The sequence below is a fragment of the Arvicanthis niloticus genome, chromosome 8 (assembly GCF_011762505.2).
Source record: "Arvicanthis niloticus isolate mArvNil1 chromosome 8, mArvNil1.pat.X, whole genome shotgun sequence".
Taxonomy (NCBI): domain Eukaryota; kingdom Metazoa; phylum Chordata; class Mammalia; order Rodentia; family Muridae; genus Arvicanthis; species Arvicanthis niloticus.
The window spans coordinates 22603447-22626810 of NC_047665.1; the positions used below are offsets into that span (position 1 = coordinate 22603447).

Below are 23364 nucleotides of genomic sequence, written 5' to 3' on the forward strand. Positions count from 1 at the left end.
TTCTTCTTCTTCTTCTTCTTCTTCTTCTTTTTTCTTTTGCCTGAGAGCTCAGCCCTAAAGTTCTGAGAGGTGTCGTCTTCATTAACTTGTCTGGAGTTGGAGATAGGAAGCCATTTGGCTGTTTGTTTCCCCCTTATATGAATTACTTTTATTAGTTGAGTGAATAATTTTACACTACCCCCCTCTCTGGTTAAACCTATTAAATAATATTCCTTCTGCCAACTTAGGCTGACCTTGCTTAAGGATGAAAGTTTCACACCAAATACAAACGCTAGAGCCCACTCCCTTCTCTCCCCATACCGTGTGCACCTAACTCTCTTTCTGGGTGCTGAAGCTTGAGGGCAGTTATAGCTAAATTCTGAAGAAATCTGCAGGAAGTGAGAAGGTGCCCACTGCCCAGAGTGAGCTGTGCTTGGGACCAGGCCTCCCAGGGAGTCTGGCTAGGTTTTGAAAGCCAGAGGTTACTAAAGAAAAGAGACATGGTGGAGCCCAGGGCCTGCTGAGGAGAGCCTACAGTTTGGCAAGTGGCTGTAGCCCTGAATCTGGTGCTGAGGGCCAAAAGTTTTGAGGCCTATGGGAACAGATCTACTAGGCACCTCCCATCTCAGTGGATGTTGACAATGAGAGAACAGAAGATCATTTGGACCCGTGTTTCTTTGTTTCTCCCGATGTCCCTGCCTCGGTATAGTTCACTCCCCCAGGTCAGGCCTACATCCTCAGTTCTAACTCTAGGCTGTTATTCAAGGGAACCACCAGGCCCTGCCCGGCTGCAGAACTGACTGAGTTGTGAGAATGAAGCTCGAACAAGCGTGAGCCTCCCTGGCTCAGGGGCTACCCGACCGCTCTCTCCAGCCTTTCATCAGCGCCCACACTGCGGGGCGGCGGCTGCGGCCGCCCTGAGCTAGCAGGCCCAATCTACACGTCAATGGTGCCCTCGGCTGGAGTACAACAACTGTTTAGTAGCCTTTAGCTGATTTGGAGCCAGAGATCCGCCGGGCACTGAGCTGCAGAGACGGGGAGGGGGATGGGGGGTCGGGTTAGAGAGCAAATAACCCCTTAAGCGCCTTTCCCCAGGTCAAAACTGAAGGAAAAGAAAGCGAAACTTAAGAGTTCCCGCAAGCACCCTGGCGAGCCCGCAGGATGTAAAAACCCCTGCTTGCAGGCCTTGGAGCGGGCCTACAGGTCAGGGCATTGGGCTGTGGCTGCCTCTGGGAAAAGTGGAGGTGCTGGCCCCTCCCAGAGGGTGAGTTCCAGGTTTTAAGCCATTTTACAGCTCAGTTGAGCTTGGGGAAAACCTTGCTGAGCCTTGCTTAGAAATTGACAATATTTTTTTTTTCCTGGGCAGAGTAGTGTGCCAAGCTGCTATACCTATCAGCCAAAGGGCCACTTAAATGTGGAAAGGCATCTCTAGGGGGTACTCAGGGCCATGGAACTTTGAATTCCCTTGGCAGCTCTGGCCTTGTCTCTGGCTTTTCTGGGAAGATACTCTAGCTTAGTTAGGCAGGGGCTTGAGAAAGAATTGCATCTCTTCAGTTTTGAGTGGAAATTGGGGTTCTACTCTTCCACCTGTTAGCAAACACTTGGATTTGCAGATGTCTTCTTCCTCTTGAGGGACTGATTCACTATGGAAATCGGGGAGGCCCCGAGATTTTTGAAAAAAAAAAGAGAGAATGAATCAAAGAAAAGAAGGAAGGAAGAACAACCAAAGAAAAAAGAATCAGATGAACCAGGGGTCTCTGAGGAGATCTGCTGTCAGTTTGCCACAATTAGCAGGAGAAAGATAGATAAAAATATTTTTTAAAAGTGCTAATGGGAAAACTCAACCAGAGAAATCCCTCTATATCAAAGTGTCACATTAAAATCTTTAATTTTTTTCTTACTTTAAAATAATTGCTGAAAGGGAGGAAGAGTCCCAGTGGAGTGAATGAGCCCCTGGGTGGAGCTGGAAAAGCCAGGAGTGGTCAACTTGGGGAAGTGCTGTTTCCCGCCTTCAGGTTCTTCACCAGCCGGCCATTGCGCCGCCAAAACCAAATCATGAAGGATAGCGTCCTTCTTTAATTAAAAAGGAGAATCTTGGGAAAACTGGAGCCGATTAGCACAGAAAGAGTTGGTTCCCAGTATTTTATTTTGATGCTTGTACAACACCTCATGGAGAGTCGCAGGAGCTCACGGGTCTGCTTTTTGGCTCACTCCAGAAGGGGCTGTGCATCCCCGTCCGAATTCTGTGTCGTTGTCCACGTTGCACCTGGGAAACCTTACTGTCCAAACGCCCGGATGAATAGTAGTCAGTCTGCTTCAGCTTCTTACAAACCGGAGGAAAATCATTTAACCCCCGGATCTGTCGAGTAACCTCTTCAGGGTACAACTTTTATTTTACACGTAGCAATTAAGAGATCGCAAACCCCAATCGAACCACCAGAGCCGGTTGGCAGAATCTCCAACCTGGGGGGAGGGGGAAGCGCAAAGCTAATAAAACTCCCAGGGCGCTGCAGCCCGAGGGGGTAACAGCGGTGAGCAGTTGGGCAAAAATCCTGGAGTGACTTTTGCTGGTCCTGGTTTGGTGGATACGGTTCCTTGCGAAAGGGATAATGATTTTTAATAAAATCGGACGGGGACAAAAGACAGATAGTGGCGGTTGTAGTAGGGGTGGGTGGTGGGGTACTAAAAGTTGGTCCCCAGGCGCTGCCGCTGGTACCCTGCGTAGTACGGAGCTTTATCCAAAGCATCTTTGGCTAGCAGGATCCGAAAACAGGCGAAGGGGAAAAGGGATAAAATTGGGGATAAGGGCCGCCGGAACAGGGAGGGTGCTGGAGCTCTAGGCAGTTGTTGGGTTAGCTCGCTGCCGTGCAGGCGTGTGTGCTCTAGGAGCAAGTTCGCGGCTAGAGGAGGCCTTTATACCTGGGTCGGAGCGGCCGGCGGCAGATTTTGTTCTGGCGAGCAATTGGACTATTGTTGATATGCTAATGAGGCGATTAGGCTGTTGGTGAGGAGCAGGAAAAGGGAAAAGTTTCTACCATTAGAGGGAGATCTCCGAGCGCACACGGGAGCTCTCTAACCCTTCTCTCCTCCCTCCTCGCCCTTCTTCTCCTGGCCCTCCTCCTTTACCTCCACCTCCTTCTCCTCCTCCTCCTCCTCCTCCTCCTCCTCCTCCTCCTCCTCCTCCTCCTCCTCCTCCTCCTCCTCCCTCTTCCTACCCTTCTCCTCCTCCTCGCCCTCCTCTCCTCCTCCCCCCTCCTCCTCTTTTGCTCACCGCCCGCAGCCCGCACTTTGCGCTAACCCAGAGAGTAAGCTCCGCTGGGGTGCGAGGCGCAGAGGGGCAAATCCGATCACGCCGATCCATGAAAATGCTTTGGAAACTGACGGATAATATCAAGTACGAAGACTGCGAGGTAAGCGCGGCGCCAACTCAGTCATCCTTGCGGCCACAGGCTTGGAGATCGATCCTCCCTCCCTCTCCTCCTCTTCCTCCTCCTCTCCACGCAGCTAGCCGCGAAATGCGGGTGGGACAAACTTACACCGGCGCAGCTCCCACGCTTGGAATTCGCCCGACTAGCACGGAGAAGCTGGAGATGGTGGCCATGGATCTCACTTCTTTCACTTTTGTCGTTCGAAGCTCGTGTCCCACTTTTCCTCCCCCCTTTTTTCTGCTTACTTTTGGTTCTGCCTGAGCGTGGAAGGAAGAGAGGAGCTTGGGTTTAAAAAAAAAAAAAAGCTGGCAACTGGACACGTGCCTGTGCACTCTGGTGTGTTTGAGCAAGATCCTGGGGGTGCCTACAATAGCAGGAAGAAAGAAATGTTCTCCCTTTCACTCCCTCTGTGACATTAATACCCTCTGTTTTTCATTCATTCTTTTCTTTCTTCTTAAAGCCCTTCCCTTCCTGCATTTGGAGAAGGGCCCACACACTTCGCCCTGTCCAGTAAAGCGGGTTCGGCTTGGGAGCCCTCACGTCAGCCCTTGGTGTCACTCTTTAGCGTCAATAGTCCTTGAAGTTCTAACCAGTTTCTCCCGCCGAGCTTTGGGGTGGACACACCCCATGGTGGTGGTTGGATGCGGGTGCGTTACCGGCCTCTGGGAGTCGGGGGCGGGGGAGGAATCCCCCTTCTACCTGAAGGCGCTTAGCGACAGGGACCCTGAAAATCCTGAGGCGACTGCCGATCGTCTCCCGTTGCCGATAGTCCGCTGGGATCACAGAGGGCTCTCCCTTGGGAACCCATTTTAAAACCCAGGACCTCAGAGCATAACTTTTGGGACAGCCAGGAAGGCATGGCTCCCTCTTGTGCGGGAGGGATGGCCTCAGTCTTTTTTGTTGTTGTTTATTTGTTTGTTTTTACAAATCCCCACTGAAAGGAGCTGATGGGTGCGTGGAGTGACGGAGGGGTGGGAAGACCGTGATTATTCAAATCTGTAGTAGCCTTGACTTTCGCTGTTCTTCTTTTGCTTTATTTCTTTTTCCTTTTGGCATTTGGAACTGGGGATTCCGGTTGAAACGTCTGCTCCCGGGCGCTGAGGCAAAAACTCGGTCTTCACTCGAAATCAGAAACTGGGTTTATGTGAAGGAAGTGTCTCCCGCTCCCTCCCCCCTTTGCTTTTAAAATGCCATTTTATCATCTTTCTCCTCTCCGGCTCTCCCTTTGCCCCTCTCCACACTCCCAACCTGGCGGATGGGACACCAGGTGACAGACATCCTACCAACATCTGTGCTTCTCTGGAGCACTTCTCTGGAGCCTCCCGGGGCAACACAGGAACCCCACGTAAGACCAGATAGCTTTGTTTTCTAGGCTAAGGGTGACTTTTGCCGGCAGGCCTAGGTCCTACCGTGACACTTTAAGAGCAGTTGCTTCCCACCTTAGTGGTCTGGGCTCCCTTCCCAAGCTGATGCTTTTTCACTTTCTTGGAACCCAGAAGTCAGTTCGGGGTACAAGCGTCCTGAGTGGAAGTGTTAAGAGCCTTCGTGTGGTTCTACACACCAAAGGGATCTTGAGGGTAGGGCGCGAGATGAACTTGAACCCCCAGAGGGACTCTGGAGGTGCATGGGAGAGGGGTGAGATGAGACTCGGGTGGCAGAGAAGGAAAAAAAGTCTGAGAAATCTCAACAACTTTGGTAGCGGCGGGATAGCCTGTGCTGGGGCAGGGATTTCGGGTTTCCGAGCGGGCTTGGAGTTGTCTGAATTGGCTGAGGCTCTGCAGGGACACGCAAGAGGCGAGGTGCCGCTTGTTCCGACAACCAGGAGGGCAGACTAGCAGTGGCGACGCGCGGGGAGAGCTAGCCCTGTCATCTAGGGGGTGTCGGCGGGAGTGGCCCAGCCAGTCCGACGGGTTTGTGCAGGGAGCCAGGAGCCCTTGCCAGAGGCGCCCAGGCTGGGCCGCTTCGCGTCTGTGCGCGCCCGGGGCCGCGTCCCGGCTCCGGCTCCCGCTCCCGGAACCGGGTCCGGGGACCAACGGAGATCGGAGCAGCCGCAGCCGACGAGCGCAAAGCTCCGAGGTCCTAGGGAAGGCGGCTCGCGACCAGGCGGAGGACAAGGGTTAGAGAAGCGGGCGGGTTGCTCCCAGGCGGGACGCCGGGCCATGGAGGAGCAGCGAGGCAGCGGGCAGCCGAGTCCCGAGTCCCAGGCCCCGCTGCGCAACAGAGAATCCCGCGGCCGGAGAGCGGCGGGAAGCACCTCCCAGGCGCAGAACTCGGTGGGCAGCCGCCAGCGGGTCCCGGGAGCTCCTGCCCGCGGCGCGCGACCCCCGCTCCATCCCGAGGTCTGCCCTAGCCTTTTAGGTCCGATTGTCCTCCCTCGCTTCCTCTCCCCTCCCCCCAACCCCCACCCCGCTGCGGGCTCCCCCTCCGCAGCTCCGGCTCGGCCCCCTCCTCCCCCTCCCTCCCTCCTGCCCTCCCTTCCTCCTCCCCGGCGCTCCCTCCTTCCTCCCTCCCTCTCTCCACTCCTCTCTCTTCTCGTCGCCCACACTTTTCTTTCTCGCACACGCACGCAGACACATCCTCCCTCTCGGCGCTCTGGCCCCTCGGCCTCCCTCTCTCGCCTTCTTTCTCTTTCACTTTTGCAGGCCCCTGCAACCTTTTAAAATGTTGCCCCTTTGCTGTGATTCGCCAGACGCCGCGCCGCGGCCCCCCGCACGCTCGCCCGCTCCCTCCGTCGCTCGCTTTTTGTCTCTCGCGCTCCCTCTCCCCACCTCCGATTTGCTACACTGAGACTCCCGTCAATGACTGCATTGAGAGCCGGCTCCGGCGCGAGTTGCCTCTCCGCTTCACGCTCGATTTCCAGGCATTCTTCCCTTATTAAGTATTCGTGTAATATTAATAGTCATGAATATCTGCTATTAGGAGGCTCCAGGAACGCTGCCCAGCGCGGTTATTAGAAGCTGAAGTGAAGCCGCCGCTAAGGAAAGAGGGGGAGACACGGATTAAGGAACACGCGCGCGCGCTCGCGCGCACACACACACACACACACACACACACACACACACTTTTTTTTTCAGTGGTTTTTTTGGTATTTTTTGTTTGTTTGTTTGTTTTTGGTGGTGTTTTTTTGCTTTTTGTTTTTCTTAAAAGAGCTCTGAATCCTAACTGATCCTGGGAGGATAGAGATCGTGGGTTCGACCAGCTGAAGGCGCCGCGCGACTCGGTGGTACAAGTTCGGATGGATCCGAGCGGGGCTCCGGCGCTCGCGGGAGCGTCCGCGCGGTGACTGGAGTCCTGGGTGGCGCGGGGCTCTCGGCGCCTTTTGTGTGTGGCTCTTTCGGGCCGCGGGGCAGCCGGGTGCTCGAGGCGTGGTGGGTTTTGCTTTTTGCTTTTGTTATTGTTGTTGGCTTTTTTTTTTTCCTCACCCTGACTGGTTACCCCAGACTCTTCGCAGATGTTAGTTCACAGTTTTTCAGCTATGGTGAGTCCCACCCCACCCCCAGCCCTGTTTCCTTAGGAATTCTGTTCCAGAAACCCGCAGCCGAGAAACTGCCCGAGATCCTGAGCTGCTTGGCTACGGTTCCTTGTGGACCTCGCCTTCCGTTTGCATTCCTGTTCCCCTTTCCTCTTTTCTCTGGCTCCTTTCCATCCCCAAATCCAACGCGTCGCCACTGCCCTGTCCCTGCTGGACCTCTCCGCGCACGCAGACCTACCCCACAGCTCTTTCCCTGGGCCAGTTTCTCGCCGGGTTCGTCTTTATTTCCTTGCGTCTTTACTTGCTCCAGAGACGCTCTCCACATCTGATGTTTAATCCGTCTGTGGGGGGTGAAAGGCGCACCCCGGTGTGTTCCCTAGCCTGGGGCCTGGTGGCTAAACCTCGGAAGGTTCCCTCTCTCTGGAACCCACTCTTGGCTTGCTTTGCAAGCGGATTGCAATTGAGAAACCTAAAGCCAGGGGTTTCTTTTGCCCTTTGGGGACGGGGTGGAAGGGGCGGGGGCCTCCGCCCCGGGGTGCACCTCTTTCTTTTAAAAAGAACCCAGTAAGACAGAATCTTTCTATTTTTAAACCCAGGCTTGGCGTCTTTCACTCCCCATTCATATTATAAAACGACCCTGTGGTGTAAAAAGCCTAACAGAGGAAGCGGAAAAGACAGACCCCCTCCTCCCCAACCATGCCGTTAAAACATTTAAGCTGGTCATTTAAACGTGTGCTTTCTTACGGCCTCTATGTGAAACATGTTTTTGTTTAAATAGTCATGAAATGGTAATAGTCTTTGAGGGTTTATGATTTTTCCCCCTCAAGATTAATGGAAGAGTAAACAATAATGCCATGGCAGACAGGTTCAAATCCGGGAAAAGCAAAGGCCGCTTCTCCTGTTTAATATTTAGTGGCTATCTGAATTTTGCTTAAGGGAGGTTTGGTACTGCGGCCGTTAAGGGTAGTACTACAGGACACTCTTTTAAGTCTCCTTCCCTCCTTTGAGAGGGATGTCGGGGGACTCTGCTGTGCCACTATATTTACATATTCTGATTCCTTTGCTTTTGTTTGTTTGCTTGTTCTGTTTTTTGGAAAGGCCTGCTTCACTTCTTGGGTGTTTTCCAATATGAACAGTGTAGAGTATTGATACCCCCTACTTCGACCGCCTGCCCACACTGGGCTTGTGGAATGGATTTAGTAGGGTAGCTGAAATACTGCGCCTCATTTCTTCTTTCCCTTTCCGTCTTGCTTTCTTCCAGGACCGTCACGACGGCACCAGCAACGGGACGGCACGGTTGCCCCAGCTGGGCACTGTAGGTCAATCTCCCTACACCAGCGCCCCGCCGCTGTCCCACACCCCTAATGCCGACTTCCAGCCTCCCTACTTCCCCCCGCCCTACCAGCCTATCTACCCTCAGTCGCAAGATCCTTACTCCCACGTCAACGACCCCTACAGCCTGAATCCCCTGCACGCCCAGCCACAGCCGCAGCACCCGGGCTGGCCCGGCCAGAGGCAGAGCCAGGAGTCTGGGCTCTTACATACACACCGGGGGCTACCCCACCAACTGTCGGGCCTGGACCCTCGCAGGGACTATCGGCGGCACGAGGACCTCTTGCACGGCCCGCACGGGCTCGGCTCTGGGCTCGGGGACCTCCCGATCCACTCCTTACCTCACGCCATCGAGGACGTCCCGGTAAGAGGCGGTGCAGGCCGCGGGAGGGAACTCAGCCCTAGGCTCACCTGCCCTCTGGGAAGCTTCGCGGAGCCCAGGCCCTCAGGGCCTTGGTTTTCCTCAATCATAGTTGGGGGTTAGGGTGAGACTCGCTTAAACAACCGAATTCTGAAATTAAAAAGTAATTGAGAACAATGCATCCTGGAGCTCGCTCAACAATGCCTGGGTCACCACTTCCAACCGACACAAATAAATCAGGCGATTGTCACCCTTCAGGTAGCTTCTCTCCGAGGCGGTAAACTGTGTGAATCGAGGGAGAATCTAATTCCACTCTTTTAAGTTTCGTGGGGGATTTCTCGCTGTTCTCGGAAAGCGGTTAAATGTAAACCCAGAGAGCTCCCCCAATACACTCACAAAGTAAAAGCAAGTATGGGAGACGCAGGGAAAGGTCCTTGAACCGCCTTTTATAAGCATTAGTAAAACCTAGAAGTTATGCCTACCCTATCCTGATCAAAGGGACATAAGTAGCAAATCCAAGCACGGGGACATTAAAATGCAGCTTTCTTCTCTTCCTGGGGGTGCTAAGTGGTGACCTCATAAATCATTAGCTAGGTTCCCAACGCCTATCAGAATCTACTACACTGCATATTCAATTAAATGTTTGGAGACTATTGGGTGCTGCGCTGAGTTCTAATTCAGTTATCAACAAATGCAGTTTTAAATGATTTCTAAATAAGCAGGGCCTTAGAACATGGACTACTTAGAATATAACCCAGGCTACTGATAATTTAAAAATACTTTTTAAAATTAAATTGCAGCCAGCAATTCTTAGCCTCGGCTCTATAAATTTATGGCTTTCTTACAATCTTTCTGAAATGGAATATATATATATATATATATATATATATATATATATATATATATATATATGGCTTCTGTTAAAGGTGCTTTTCTTTGGAAAGGAAATGTATCTGGATGTGATTTTTGCTAAAATGCTATTTCAAATTACTACATCAAATATAACAGTGGTATGTCTGTTGACAGTTTAATGATTACTGAATTAGATTGTAAGGGAAGCGGGCCACATGAACTTACCTGATTGCCTGGTGGATTTCAAACATTCTTGAAGTTCTACAGGAAAATAGAAAATTTATTACCTCTCTCATTTAGCCCAGTTAATCAGTGAAATTTGTTGGTTATGCTTAACAGCCTTGCAAGGAACACAGAAAGCAGGCGCTTCGTCCAATGCAAGGCTTAGTAAGCTGTGTGTGTTCATATTTACATGCTGCTTTTAGAAATTATTCTTAGTGAATTTGAGGATATATATATATATATATATATATATATATATATATATATATATATATTGAACTAGAAGTTATGGTGATTTTAGTTAGAGAGTCTCTGAATTTTCTTTGCCTGTTCTTTGAAAACACTCAAGTAGCAAAATAATGTCTTAAGCTTTGGAGCTACGCTGAATTGGACATAGGTATTCTTTTGCAAAAAATGTCCTGTGGCTGGTGGGAATTCTTGATACCTGTGTGGTAACTCTTTGAGGTGAAATTGGTCAGAAGGAGAAATTAGCCAAATGATCACATGAAAGCAGGAAGCCCAGTGCTCTTCTCGCCCTCCCCCACCTTTCAAGGGAAAAAAAATCTTTCAAAGGAATTTGGGTCAGGAAAAGGGTTGTTTTCAATTTTCTCATTGCTGCCACAGTTAACTTTTAATAAGAATGACTGCTAAATATTTAAGAAAATCAAGTCGATGGTGAAAATTATTTAATCATTAATATCTCAGTGGGGTTTTAAACTTAACAGTTTTCCCTGTATGGACAAGGTCTAGCTAGAAATAACAGAAATAAAAGTATTATGCCACACTACATTTACTTTATGGGTTTAGGGTGCATGCGTAAAGGGATCATATTTCCCCATATAGTTAAAACACAAGAACTGCAGCAGTAGTCATTTCTGAACATTTCTCAATTTAATTATACTTAAATCCAGAAGCACTTTAGGCAAGTTACAAATGAGAGCATTGAGTATAATAAAACCTGTAATAAAGCAACTTAGTACCATCCACCCGGAATCATTGCGATCAGGCACAATTAACAGGAGCATAAATCCAAGACAGAATGGAAAATGTTCGAATCAGTATTATTGTTGGACAAAGACTAGAGAAGGAAGTAACAGTTTTTTAAATGGCAGTGCCTGTGCTTGGTAACGATTGCGAAATCCTCTATCTCAGCAGCCCCGGTGCTAATTTGTAAACACAGCCAGACATTATATTGCCTGTCAGTTTCTGCATTAGAAAACATGATTTCATTTTACTTTCTAATCACGTTTTGATTCTAGCATAGATGTATACCCATCCATCTGAGAGAGAGAGAGAGAGAGAGAGAGAGAGAGAGAGAGAGAGAGAGAGAGAGAGAGAAACACGGGTGGTGGTAGGGGAGACCCCACACTGCTGCTGGACAACAGGAGAGCAGCCTCGAAGGGTTTTTGTTCCTGATATTTCCACATTCCTGCCATATCTACTGCAGGCAGGAGTCTTTTTAAAATTATTTCTAGCTTTCCTTAAATGGAGGGGTGTGTGTGTGTGTGTGTGTGTGTTGTCGCATTACCTACAGGATTTCCAACAGTCTGCTGTTCTCCCGCCCCTGTCCTTTCTATTGTGTTTCCTTGTCTTTGGCCTGCCTCTACACTCTGGGATCCCTGAGGTCTCAAGCTGCTGAAAGGTGCCACACTAAAGCTGGGTGCATTTCTAAAGGTCGAACTGATGGTAAAAAAAAGATTAGGAACTCCAAAACTTCATTTGATTTTCAAAGAAAAGTTTTATTCTCCATCCTGTCCTCTTCAACGTGGATTATCTGTTGGGGGAGGAGAAATGGGTGGCTGGTGTACAGTGAAACCTCTTGAGTTCTAAAGCTCCAAATTCAGTAAGCCAAGATAAGATGTTTATATATAAATGTCATGGGGGAGGCGGAGGGAGCATTCCCCTCCTCCCCTCCCCTCCCCCACCTTGCAGCGAATATTCATTTCCTTTTGTTTTGATTATACACTTACATTCATGTGTATCTTTTGTTGCAGCATGTAGAAGACCCGGGTATTAACATCCCAGATCAAACTGTAATTAAGAAAGGTAAGCCATTTCCTTCTGCATTCCAAGCATGTCCTTACAGGCAGAGTGCTATTTAAAAGAACTTACAGGACTGTATTTATTTTTTTTTTTCAAATAGGATTTCCTAAAGGCTCAGAATTAGCAAATAGATAGGCATAGAAGAACAGTGCTTAAACAACCATCTTTCAGGATCTTGGTAATGGCAACAGGCTAGCTTTGTTCTGATAAGGATTTCAGCATTGAATGTAGTTTAATGATATTTGCACAAAGTAAAATGTGCAATACTTGACCTGATTTGGAACTGGCATTTCAATTTGGAAATAGTCTCATACTTAATTAATTGTGTGCAGTTACAGGCCATGAGGGTTAAAAAGTGTATCAAGCTGAAGTAATACAAATAATTTAAAATTAATAAAAGTCAGGTTGAAAAAACCACACTCTATAAGGGGAAGACAACTTTCCACATCTCTGATTTAGTTTCTAGTCTCTTGATTGAGTTTCAAGGCTTTCAAACTTGAATTAGGTTAGCAAAAATTTAGCTTTTGGTTAAAATTAGCATCTTGAAGATGCTGCTGTTGACCTATGAATATAGAAAAGAAATGGTTAGACAGATGTTACATAATTTGCATGGGTTTATCATCTGCATTGTTCTCAGTGGGTAGAAATAAAGTTTCTTGTATTAAATGCAGTGGCAGTACTTTTGTTGTTATGGTGGCAGTCTCTTCAGGATTCTGGGCACCACCAGAGGATGATGCTATATAAAACTGTTCTCATTTCTAACCCCAATCATTATATTGTTAGCTAGTTTAAAGTTTCATTTTTGCATCTGTGAAAATCTTTGTCATGTCAAATTATATGTGTAAGGGATAAATCTTAAGAGGTACTCTTTCCAAGTCGACATGATAATTGGCTCTTTTATTAGTAATCTCTCCCGAGTTCGTTTAACTCCTACTGTCTCTATTAGCCTCCCCAGAGCTATTAATGTCACAAGTGATCTATCCAAAACCTAGAGCCCCTCACCTCCCCATACAACTAGAAGATCCCCATTTAAAAAAATGATAATCGCTGAGACTGTGCATATTATTATTATCATTATATGTCCGCGTGGAATTTTAAGATACAAACGCAATGAACTTAAACGGTTGTGGATGCATCTGAATTACATTGGTGTTAAGAAATGAACCCCTCGTTTTGCTGGTCTTGAATTTGTTTTTTAACAATGGTACATGCAATGATGAAGAGCTTATGGTTTTAACTGATTATATATCCTGACCCCCAACCCTTTGAAGGGGCTTAGACAGACAGAGTTCATTTAGTATTTGCCCAACAAAAGGATGCATTCCTAATGTTCAACTGTAGGCCTATTCTTGAGTCTCGTTCATGGGCTTGGAATGATCTCCAAAGCCTGAGTGTCTTTCAAATGGAACATAAGGGTCTATTGATGAAAGGACGGACGTGTGTGACAACAGAATCCACCACTTGCTAGCTGACGGAAATGTTCATTTACTGGCTGCTGCAGCCATCGAAACTGTCTCCTGGTTTTAACAGCAATTTCTTTAGGCACTGATCCTTTTCGCCCGCAAAACCCCAACTACATCCACCCTGTCTCGGGTTTGCACATAGAACCCATTCGTTGTCTCCCTAAACCCGAGCTCTTGCATCACTCCGGAGACCTGAGAGCCCAGGGGGTCGCGATAGCATCAGCCATCTCTAGACAGCTTGCTGCAAGGGTGAGGGCAGGAACCCGCCTCGGGATTCCTGAGCCTGAGCCGAGCAGCTCTCGGTCGGTCCGCCCCCCATAAGCACCGGCGTTGTGTCTCCGCAGGCCCTGTGTCCCTGTCCAAGTCCAACAGCAACGCTGTCTCCGCCATCCCTATCAACAAGGACAACCTCTTCGGTGGCGTGGTGAACCCCAACGAAGTCTTCTGTTCAGTTCCGGGTCGCCTGTCCCTCCTCAGCTCCACCTCGAAGTACAAGGTCACGGTGGCGGAAGTACAGCGGCGCCTCTCACCGCCCGAGTGTCTCAACGCGTCGCTCCTGGGCGGAGTACTGCGGAGGTGAGGCTCGGCCCCGCCCCACCCTGCCCGGCCCCGCCCCGCGAACGCGGCTTCAGTACGCCTGCGCCAGGACCGTAGTGGTCCTGCATGCAGGCAGGGAAAGGGGCGGGGAGAAGAGAGTGGCGCTTTGTGGGCGTGTCCTAAGGCGGGGTGAGGCGACGCGCTTGCGCACTCGGGGGACTCCGCTTTCTTCAGTACGCAGGCGCAGTTTTTTCCATCTGGGGCTCAGTCCCAGACTTGGCAGCCGTGGGGCGCCATGCTGCTGCCTTTTTCCTGGTTGTGCACAGGTTACAAGCTCAGAAAAGCTTCTTGCTTTGCCTTACCACACTGTAGAGTCTCTGATGGGAACCGGGTGCTCTTGAGTGGAGATTTAACAGACAGGTTTTCAAGTAAAGGAAGAGAGTGACTTCTGCTTGCTGCAATTCTCCCCATCCCTGGTTGCTGGTACCCTCCTGCAAGAAGGCACCCCTACCCACACCCCAGTCTCATTACCGAAGGCTCCAACTTTTGACGTTCTGATTTGCTGTGATGTGTGACAGGCAATGTGTAGGGTACATTACCAGTTTCCATTCATTATATGTAGTTGCTCGGGGATTTCATCCGTTAACACAGGAATCTCACCTCTCTGAAGTGAGTGAGTCCTTTCTTCACAAGGGCCAGGAAGGTAGAGTCTAAAGAGAGAAAAGTCTCGGAGCCAGTTGAGTTCTTAGGGTTCTATCCCATGGTATGAATTGTAGGCCTAGTGTTAAATTTGGCCAAATAGTATGCCTCTTACTCTTCTCTCTACAAAAGAACTGTAATTCATTGTCTAACTTTATTCCTGTATCTAAATAACCCTCAGTTGGGCCTTGGTGGGTACAGCCCACCTACATACTTTAAGAGGGTTTTGCAGAGTTAACACCAACGACTCTCCTTAGTTATTGTTAACTGCCACAGATCTTTCTCTGCCCTCTGCTTCTCCCCCCTTCCTCCATCTCCGATATCGGAGACTGCTTACCTATGGGAGCATAATCTAATCCACACAATTAAAGACCTACTTGAGTAGGGAATAAAATCTGAAATTAATTAATTTGCTGTTTTATTTAAGCAATTTATCTTACCCACTTTCTGATTATGGGAATCTATTTAGACATCTATTTAGAAGTGTCTCCACTGTCTCTGAAATCTGGGAAATGTTTGAAGGCTGATATCGGCCATCATGCTTTTGACATTTCCAGTTACGCTCCTGACATGGCACATAAACAGTTGGCGAGGTGCATTTCCCATTGGGACCACAGCCAGGACATGAAATGTGAGCATGATGAGAACTTTGGTTACTGGGAACAACCTAACAGCAGATCTTGCGAAGACAATTTAAAGACCCCACTGCGGTTTGCTGTGATTGTAGCAATAGGGAAAATACAGTTATCAGTGGACCTCAAGAATATTTCCAACTCTAGCAACAGAACTGTGTGTATGTGTGCACACATGCAAGTGCTCCAGTGTGTGTGTGTGTGTGTGTGTGTGTGTGTGTGTGTGTGTGTAAACTGAACACAGTGTGTGCTTTACAGTTTAACATGCCTGTATCTCCTATGGTCTTTCTGTACAGTCCCTTCTTGCTCTCTCTTCCTCTGCCTTGGGACCATGCCCCTCAAGTTTTAAAGAACACATTTTAAAAAGTGTTCAGAATGACTTTGATGTGACACAGAGAAAGTCAGTCTTTTCTACATCCCTGCCTCCCTGTGTTTCTGAACAGAGCGAAGTCTAAGAATGGAGGAAGATCTTTAAGAGAAAAACTGGACAAAATAGGATTGAATCTGCCAGCAGGGAGGCGTAAAGCTGCCAACGTCACCCTCCTCACGTCACTAGTGGAAGGTAAGCAGACCTACTTGCTAACTACAAGGGAACTGTCAATCTGGGCGTGGGGGGAGGAATGGATACTATTTAGTAGCCAGATGTTTGTGTTTTGTGTCCTTTGGGTGACTTCACCTTTCCATGGAGTGTAGCTATAACTGGAAGTGGACAGAATTTGGGATGCCAAGGAAAAACCAAGAAACAAAACAAAATAAAACAAAAGATCCAAAGCCTATGTATATAGACTGGTACCTATATGTTCTTTCTCTGTGCGGGAGTCACCCTACCCTCAGCACAAATCTGACCTAAATGAGGCACACACAAATTTAAGAGCTACGCATTCCCCAAGTTCCTGTCTCCTCGAAAGAACTCAGCAGTAAACCACTTAAGTTATTCTGACATCTGCATTTGAGAAATGCGTGACCATTACTTCCTGAATTAATTTGGGAATCTCTGACCTGCATCCTGATTTAAGACTGTCCTGAAAGCTCAGGTTTAAAAGCCCTTGTAGGTTGTTGGGTTTCCATCCATATACCTCCTACCTCTTGTTTCCACTGTGTGTCCTCTCTCCAGGAGGGCAAGTAAGCACTTCTAGAATCTGGATTGTTTGATACAGAAGGAGAAGAAACAGACATTGTAAAAGTTTTGTTTTTTTTTTTTTGTTTTTTTTTTTGCCAGTTTTTTTTCTTTCTGCTTTTAGCACACACACCCTTCTAAAAATCCTTAAGACAAAAAGCAATCCTGGCCAGCTATCCAAAAACTGTCACCAGAATCTGCTCACTCACATTTCTGTTTCCTAGATTCCTAACTCCTTCTGATGTTCAGTTCATTTAAGGTTGGGAATCAGGGTTGGGATAGATGCATAGCTCTCTTTTGTGTCTTGTTATATCTCACATTAATAGAAAATGGTGATTTATTCCCAGGCAGATTTAAAACTAGCCACTTATATTTTAATGAGGCATAATTTATTTGCATAGTGCATATGGGTGGGTGGGGGGAGAGAGATTGCCATGGAATCTACGAATTTGAAAGTTTCTAGAAAACAACTGAAACAGTGGTTTTGAGGAGGAATTCTATGATTTCTGGTTGCTGAATGGTGTTGAAGGTGGTGATAATGTGACTTAAAAAAATTCTATTGTTTAGGGGCCAGAAATTCAAATACAGCAGCAGTATGTTAAAATAATGGTAGTATATAGAGACCCCAGTATTCATATTCGACTCCCCAAATTATATGCCAGGAATGTGGTGGTTGGAGCTGAAGGAGTGTGAGGAGTTGGTCTGGGTCTGGGGCTTGAGAGATGCAGAGGGCAGGCAGTTTCTGGAGAACTGTTATTGTTTGTGATCCGCTCCATTTTATGGAAACAAGCTCTGCGGAGAGGGCTTTGATGCTCTAATTGGCGCATGCGTTCTTCCGGAGCTGGAGCTAATGGCAGGAAGCCCTGCAGTAAAAACCAACTGGTTCAGGAAATTAAAACCAAAGATTCGAAAATCAACAACACAGACAGACTCAGTGGAGTGACCCTCAAATCCTCTTGGTTAATCGGCTTGGATGAACAGATAATTGTATGTGATCAAGTTAAAATGTAAACTCTCCAGGTTGTTCCCTCGATGAAAAGCTCAAGGAGCGATTAGGAACCGCCACTGATGGGTGTGTTGATAGGTGTGAGGGTGGACCAGGGCAGCCATTTTCAAACAGAAGGTGAGGAAACATCAGTCAGGAATGGGTAGGGGGTGATGGGAGAGATTAACATTTTCAAGCCCTCTCGTCCTCAGCTTGGCACTTTTCCTGGTGAGTTTGTTCTCTAGAGAAGAAGAAAAGTCTAAAGAAAGAAAACAAGTGGTTTCTCTTCCTTCCAACTTTTAGTGAAGAAAGTTAAGGGAGTTGGGTGTGGGGAGGAAACTTTGATCCCAGTTCCCAGGTCCTCTGGCCTTCACTTCTCTCCCTTACCTCTTGCCAGGAGAAGCCGTCCACCTAGCCAGGGACTTTGGGTACGTGTGTGAAACTGAATTTCCTGCCAAAGCAGTAGCAGAATTTCTCAACCGACAACATTCCGATCCCAATGAGCAAGTGACAAGAAAAAACATGCTCCTGGCTACAAAGTAAGGCATTTACCTCTGCAGGGTCCGGGCTGCTCACTGTCAAAGGGAACAAAAAAATTATCTCATGGGTTTTTTTTTTTTTTTAACTCCTCCTTTCTGGCTGTGCAGCTTTGTTGTGAATACTGAAATCTGTGCAGCAATGTATAAGCGAACACAGTCTGTATCAAAGAGGAAGCAGAGTGGGATTGTCAGTATGTGTTCTTCCTCAGGTCTATCTCGGTGTTAACTTTTAAATGAATTCGGATGTGCGTGGTTTGCAGCCTGGGGTTTCACTGAAAGAGTATGGCTTTGTGTTGTTTCAGAAAAACCAGAATCAAATCCTCAAAGGGCTACCAACCAGGCTTTCCCGGGTTTTCTCTCTATCACTGTGTTCTGAAAGGCAAAGGTTAAACCCAGGCCTACAAAATGTGCCATCCAGAAACAGCTCCACTTTTACCTCTAATCCCAGTTTCCATCATCTTCTTTCTCTCTCTCCCTCCCCCCACTCTCTCTCTCTCCCCCCCCACACAGAGAGAGAGACAGAGACAGACAGAGACAGACAGAGAGACAGAGAGAGATAGAGACAGACAGAGAGACAGAGAGAGATAGAGACAGAGAGACAGAGAGAGAGAGAGAGAGAGAGAGAGACAGAGAGAGACAGAGACAGACAGAGACAGACAGAGAGACAGAGAGAGATAGAGACAGACAGAGAGACAGAGAGAGATAGAGACAGACAGAGAGACAGAGAGAGATAGAGACAGAGAGAGACAGAGAGAGAGAGAGAGAGAGAGAGAGAGAGAGAGAGAGAGAGAGACTCAGAGACAGAGTTACAGTTATACTACAAGTTTTAGCTAACTGGCAAGTTGTCAACTGGGTTTCAAGATGGCCCAAGTTATATTCCCATGGGTGCCTGGGCTGAATTGACTTCTCTGGGCTGAAAAGAAAATGACTGTCTTCATACGTTTGCTGGAAATTAAAAGGCTTGTTTAGAAGTCCTCAATTATCAAAAGCTGGTGTCATCAGAAGGCACTGCAGCAGAGACTTGAGAGGCTGAGGCCTTCTTGGGTGGGAACAGTTTCTGGCCTGGTGGCAAGTTCCCTCACCCCCCCGACCCCCACGGGCTGTAGCCACCTCAGGAAAGCCTCTGCTAGTGCTGGCTTCCAGGAGACAGGCTTTCTGTGTGCTGAGGTTACTTTCTCTATACGGCTCTCCACAGTATTTATTCTTTGAGACAGTTTCTGTCACTGACCCCAGAGCTCACTATTTGGGCTAAAATGGCTGCCCAGCAAAACCACTGGGATCCCACTATCTCTCTCATCCAGCGCTGGGGTTAAAGACATAGACCACCAAGCTGGATTTTTACATACATTCTGGGGATCCAAGGGCAGGTCCTTATGTGTGTGGTCAAGTGTGCGCTCTCTTCCCAGGCCCTGGTGGTGTTTTTAAAAAGCAAAGTTTGCCTTTCTGCCTAAATTCAAACCTCGCCTGGTTTGAAGGTGAATGAGAGAAGACACCATTCCACCAGCTCTTACTGTGATTCCCTTAGAGGTGTGGGGAGCAGGCTCTGGTGATATTTTGAAGAACAAGTCTGACATTTTTAGAGTACTCAAGAGGGAGACTTGTGTTTTTAACTTCCGGTGTAACTTTTCTTTGCCCTCATTCAGCCTGTAAAATGCTTTCCTGTGTTCAGAGTCTTTGCTGTGAGTGAGAAAGGTGTAGGCAGAAGTTTGTCCAGTCTGAGGGCTGGGGGTGGGGAGAGAAGGGGGGGTCTTTTTAAAGTAGGAAGGGTATTCATTTAAGGGAGGGGAGTTGGTTTAGTAGTGACAGGCTTTATTATTCTGAGTGGCTGGCCTTGGGTCCTGAGGGGGCGGAGGTGGGCCGGGTGGCAGAGGTAACTGCAGGGAGCAATGGTTTCTCACTGCTTCTAAGGCCTGATGGGGGCTTCACTTCTTTCTCTGTTCCGCTGCAGACAGATCTGCAAAGAGTTCACTGACCTGCTGGCTCAGGACCGATCTCCCCTGGGGAACTCGCGGCCCAACCCTATCCTGGAGCCTGGCATCCAGAGTTGCTTGACCCACTTCAACCTCATCTCCCATGGCTTCGGCAGCCCGGCGGTGTGTGCAGCGGTCACCGCCCTGCAGAACTATCTCACCGAGGCCCTCAAGGCCATGGACAAAATGTACCTCAGCAACAACCCCAACAGCCACACGGACAACAGCGCCAAAAGCAGTGACAAAGAAGAGAAACACAGAAAGTGAGGCTCTCCTCCCGCCCCGCTCCCGCCCGCCACACGGGCCGGCGTCCCCACTCGCCCCTCCCCCACCCGGCAGGTGACAGCTCCGGGACCAGCCACTCCTACTGCTGCTGCTGCTACTCTGCGCTGCCGCGCCGCCCTTCGTCCCGGAGTCCTCCGGATTGCTCTCGGATTGCTCTCTCGACTGCCAGTGGGGCAGCCGCTGCCTACTCGGCGCCTTGCCTCAATTTCCCCATCAGCACCAACACCCCTTTTTACCCTCGTGTGGAGCCTAAGAGAACAGAACAGGTCGTGAAGCCAGCAAAGAAAAGTTCTGTCGCGTTTGTGAACCTTTTTTTTTTTTTTTTTTAAATCAAATCAACAACAAACACTAAAACTTTTTTTTTTAAAGGACGTTAAAAAATTTAAAAAGTATATGAGCTTCATGGGACTAACTCATCGCCTTCCCTTGCATACTTCAGATTGTAGCCATACTTTAAAAAAAAAGGCAAAGAGGATAATGACATTTTTTATCAGTATTGTGAATAAACTTGAACACAAATACAGAAGTTCTATGTCCTGTCTTCAGTTGTAGAAGTTGTCTCTGCAAGGTACAACCACCCACTTGAACTTCCTCTGATGACACAATCCACAATTCTATAAGGGAATCAGTGTTCACGTCTCTGTATATATTTATTTATGTGTAATTTAATGGGATTTGTAAATATGGTGAGTCTGTTTTAAACCTTTTTTTATTTATCTGGTGATCTGTTTAGCGGGCTTTGGATCGTCCCTATTAGTTCTTCATGTGGTTTTACTTAGAAATCCAAGGTTTTGGGTAATACCCCTGCCCCCTTTCTGGAATTCATGGATTTAGCCCCGTGGTAGCATGTTAAACGATGATAATGAAACAGCCGAACAAAACATTTTTAAGATAAAATAAACAATTTATATATAATTAGTATTACATTTAGCTTTTCATTGAACTAACAGGGAAAAAATCAGTGATATTGGGACACTGGGAAAAAATTCTTAAACTGGAGTGATTTAATAAATCTTCTATGGTATCATGGGGAGAAAAATAAAGTTTATTTGACTTCACTGTCCTCCCTTAAAAGTGTCCTCCAAGCAATAAGTGAATATTGTCTTTAAACCAAGGGTTAGGGAGTTCCTGCTCTCTCTCCTCTCTCACTCTCTCTCTCTCTCTCTCTCTCTCTCTCTCTCTCTCTCTCTCTCTCTTTCTCTCTCTCCAACTTTAAGCATTTGGGACCACCTGGTATTTTGTGTCTTCACTGGCCACATTGGAAACAGTTCTAGATACACTGTTGAGTTGCTCTGGCAGTAGCCTCTATGCCTGTCAATGTATCATAGTCCTTTGTTGCCCAGATAAATAAATATTTGATACGCTTTATGTCGATTTTTTTTTTTATTCAGTGGCTGTCTTTACCCAGGCGTATTTTTGTTCTTGGCAGTATTTTTTATTCAGTATGGTTACAGTAATTGAGTTTAACTCTCCCTTGGCAATTGCTCTTTGCAATAAGCAGCTGAACCCACTGTTTCCCTCAAGTATAATAAAAACTTACTTTCAACTTGGAGTTCAGAGCAGGGTATCATTTAGATATTCCACTGAGTCTGTATTCAGACAAACGACCCAATAAAGCCCGATGTATTCTTTTGGATAAAAAATTGTTTGTACTGCTAAAGGAATGACATACTATTGCTTCCTGACTGGGAGCATTAACTTTATTATTAAAAATAAAGTTTTTATTTTATTTATGTTGATCCTTTAGGTTTTCATTTGCATTCTGGAAGCCAAAAATACTAAACCCTCAGAACTAAACATTAGAGATGACAGATCTGGTGGTGAAGAGGGGTAAGAAGGGAAGAAGCCCTCCTCCCTGACTGACTCCAGAATCTGTCTCTGAAGACAACTGAAATTCAAATGATTAGTTCATTAGTACAAGGAAGATGGCCATTTCAGTCCTGTCTGCTTGGGCTTTTATGGCTTAAGCTAACTCCCATTTTTCTGGGAGGAGAAAAGAGAAGGTGGCGGAAATATATGGGGAACACAGAAAGAGAGGCCAGATGCCCCATTTGCTTTAATATTTCATCTAGAGATGAATTCACTACTGGAGCCAGTAGAGGGGAGTGGCAAAGTAGGTGGGTCTCTAGAATCATTGACACCCCTGCCCCCACCCCAAATGCAGGCACACCCAAACCCTTTTCTGTCTTTAGTGGCTCCTCCTAGGACCTTTTAGAATCACAAAAGTCTCCGAAATGGGATAGAGAGGGTGGGGGAGGGCCGCCCCTGCAAACCTTCCCGGTCTGTCTTCTACAATAACAGGACTGCTCAGGGGGAAAGGAAGGACCTTCCTGCACAGGAAGATGGCGAATTCAGTGTTTTGTAAATGGAATTTGTAATTCTTTGCCTTGGAAGTAAGGTGGCTTTTTACTTTGATTTAACTTATGGCTTTGTTGTTATTCCTATTTCAACAAAGAAATGGAGGTTGGCTAGCTGAAAGGCTTCAAGAGAAGCATGCTGAGAAGGACTGGACTTGTACTGGGCTTTGGCATGCGGAAGACCGAGAAGGCAGAGTATCCATGTGTCCCCTTTGCAGCCTTCCCCCTTCTCATCTCCTTACGAAGGCAGTGGAAAATCAATCTCCACAAACCAACAAGAGTTGGTGGAGTCTAAATTCTATTTTCCAAAGCCAGAGAATTCATAACAATGGTGGGTTAAGAAAAAGAATTCAGATGGAAAGTGTATTCTCAGAACGCAATGCAGCAATTGTTTTTTAAAGCGGTTATTTATTATTTCCTAGAGAGACTGGTTAACTGTAACGTAGATGTAATAAAATAATGAGGCGAATGAACCCTAACTGTACATACTGTTGACAGAAATGAAATGCACACATCGGCGTAGCAGGTGAAGTGAAGCATTGTCTATCAGGACTGTTTTTCTTGGCTGCATCTCAGATTGTGGGGGGTGGGTGGGGGGAACCTAACCCCAGGCACAATGGCATTCATAAACAGCCATACATTGCCGATCTTTCTCCAATGACACATAAATACTCATTTTAAAACGAAAACAATCTTATTAAATACCATTCATTCATATCTGGATTTACAGATGCTTGTTACATTGGGAAACCTGAACCCAATATAATCTTTGCATCCCAAGAAAGATGGAGAGGAGATAGTGGCTGGAACAGGACAGGGTAAAAAATAAACAATGGTTTTTAAATGCAGAGAATCAGTGATTTTTGTTCTGTGGTTGGGCTCATGATCTTGACACTATTTTTAAACAATAAAATAAAAGAGTTATGTGCATTTTAGGGGAGTGGGATGCAGGAAGTGATTATCAAAAAAAATTTTTTTAAGTTCAGGTAACCAAAGGTTACATGAATTTTGGCCTTTTCTGTTGTAATTGATTATGTTCTTTCAAAGATGTGGAGATTGCTTGACTGGTCAGGTGTTTATATGCTAAAAAC

General features: G+C 47.2%; 1 protein-coding gene and 1 long non-coding RNA gene across 4 annotated transcripts; one reads left to right on the top strand and one right to left on the bottom strand.

Moving 5' to 3' along the window:
- Window positions 1-1842: 1842 nt before the first annotated feature.
- LOC143443300 (uncharacterized) lies at window positions 1843-3422 on the bottom strand. The gene is made up of 2 exons (XR_013112145.1): window positions 3278-3422; window positions 1843-2977 (listed from the first exon to the last, which is right to left on the bottom strand). It is a non-coding gene; the product is annotated as an uncharacterized LOC143443300 (long non-coding RNA).
- Window positions 3212-21649, top strand: Tfap2a (transcription factor AP-2 alpha). 3 transcript variants are annotated; one of them, XM_034510411.2, is made up of 7 exons: window positions 3212-3389; window positions 8141-8575; window positions 11641-11692; window positions 13497-13728; window positions 15464-15582; window positions 17520-17661; window positions 19610-21649. In XM_034510411.2, exons 1-7 carry the CDS (start codon window positions 3339-3341, stop codon window positions 19896-19898), a joined length of 1320 nt encoding a protein of 439 aa, XP_034366302.1. In that variant the 5' UTR covers window positions 3212-3338; the 3' UTR covers window positions 19899-21649. The 3 variants fall into 3 exon arrangements, with proteins under 3 accessions (XP_034366302.1, XP_076795269.1, XP_034366303.1); XM_076939154.1 differs by lacking the exon at window positions 3212-3389 and adding an exon at window positions 5293-5746; XM_034510412.2 differs by lacking the exon at window positions 3212-3389 and adding an exon at window positions 5933-6885.
- Window positions 21650-23364: the final 1715 nt, after the last annotated feature.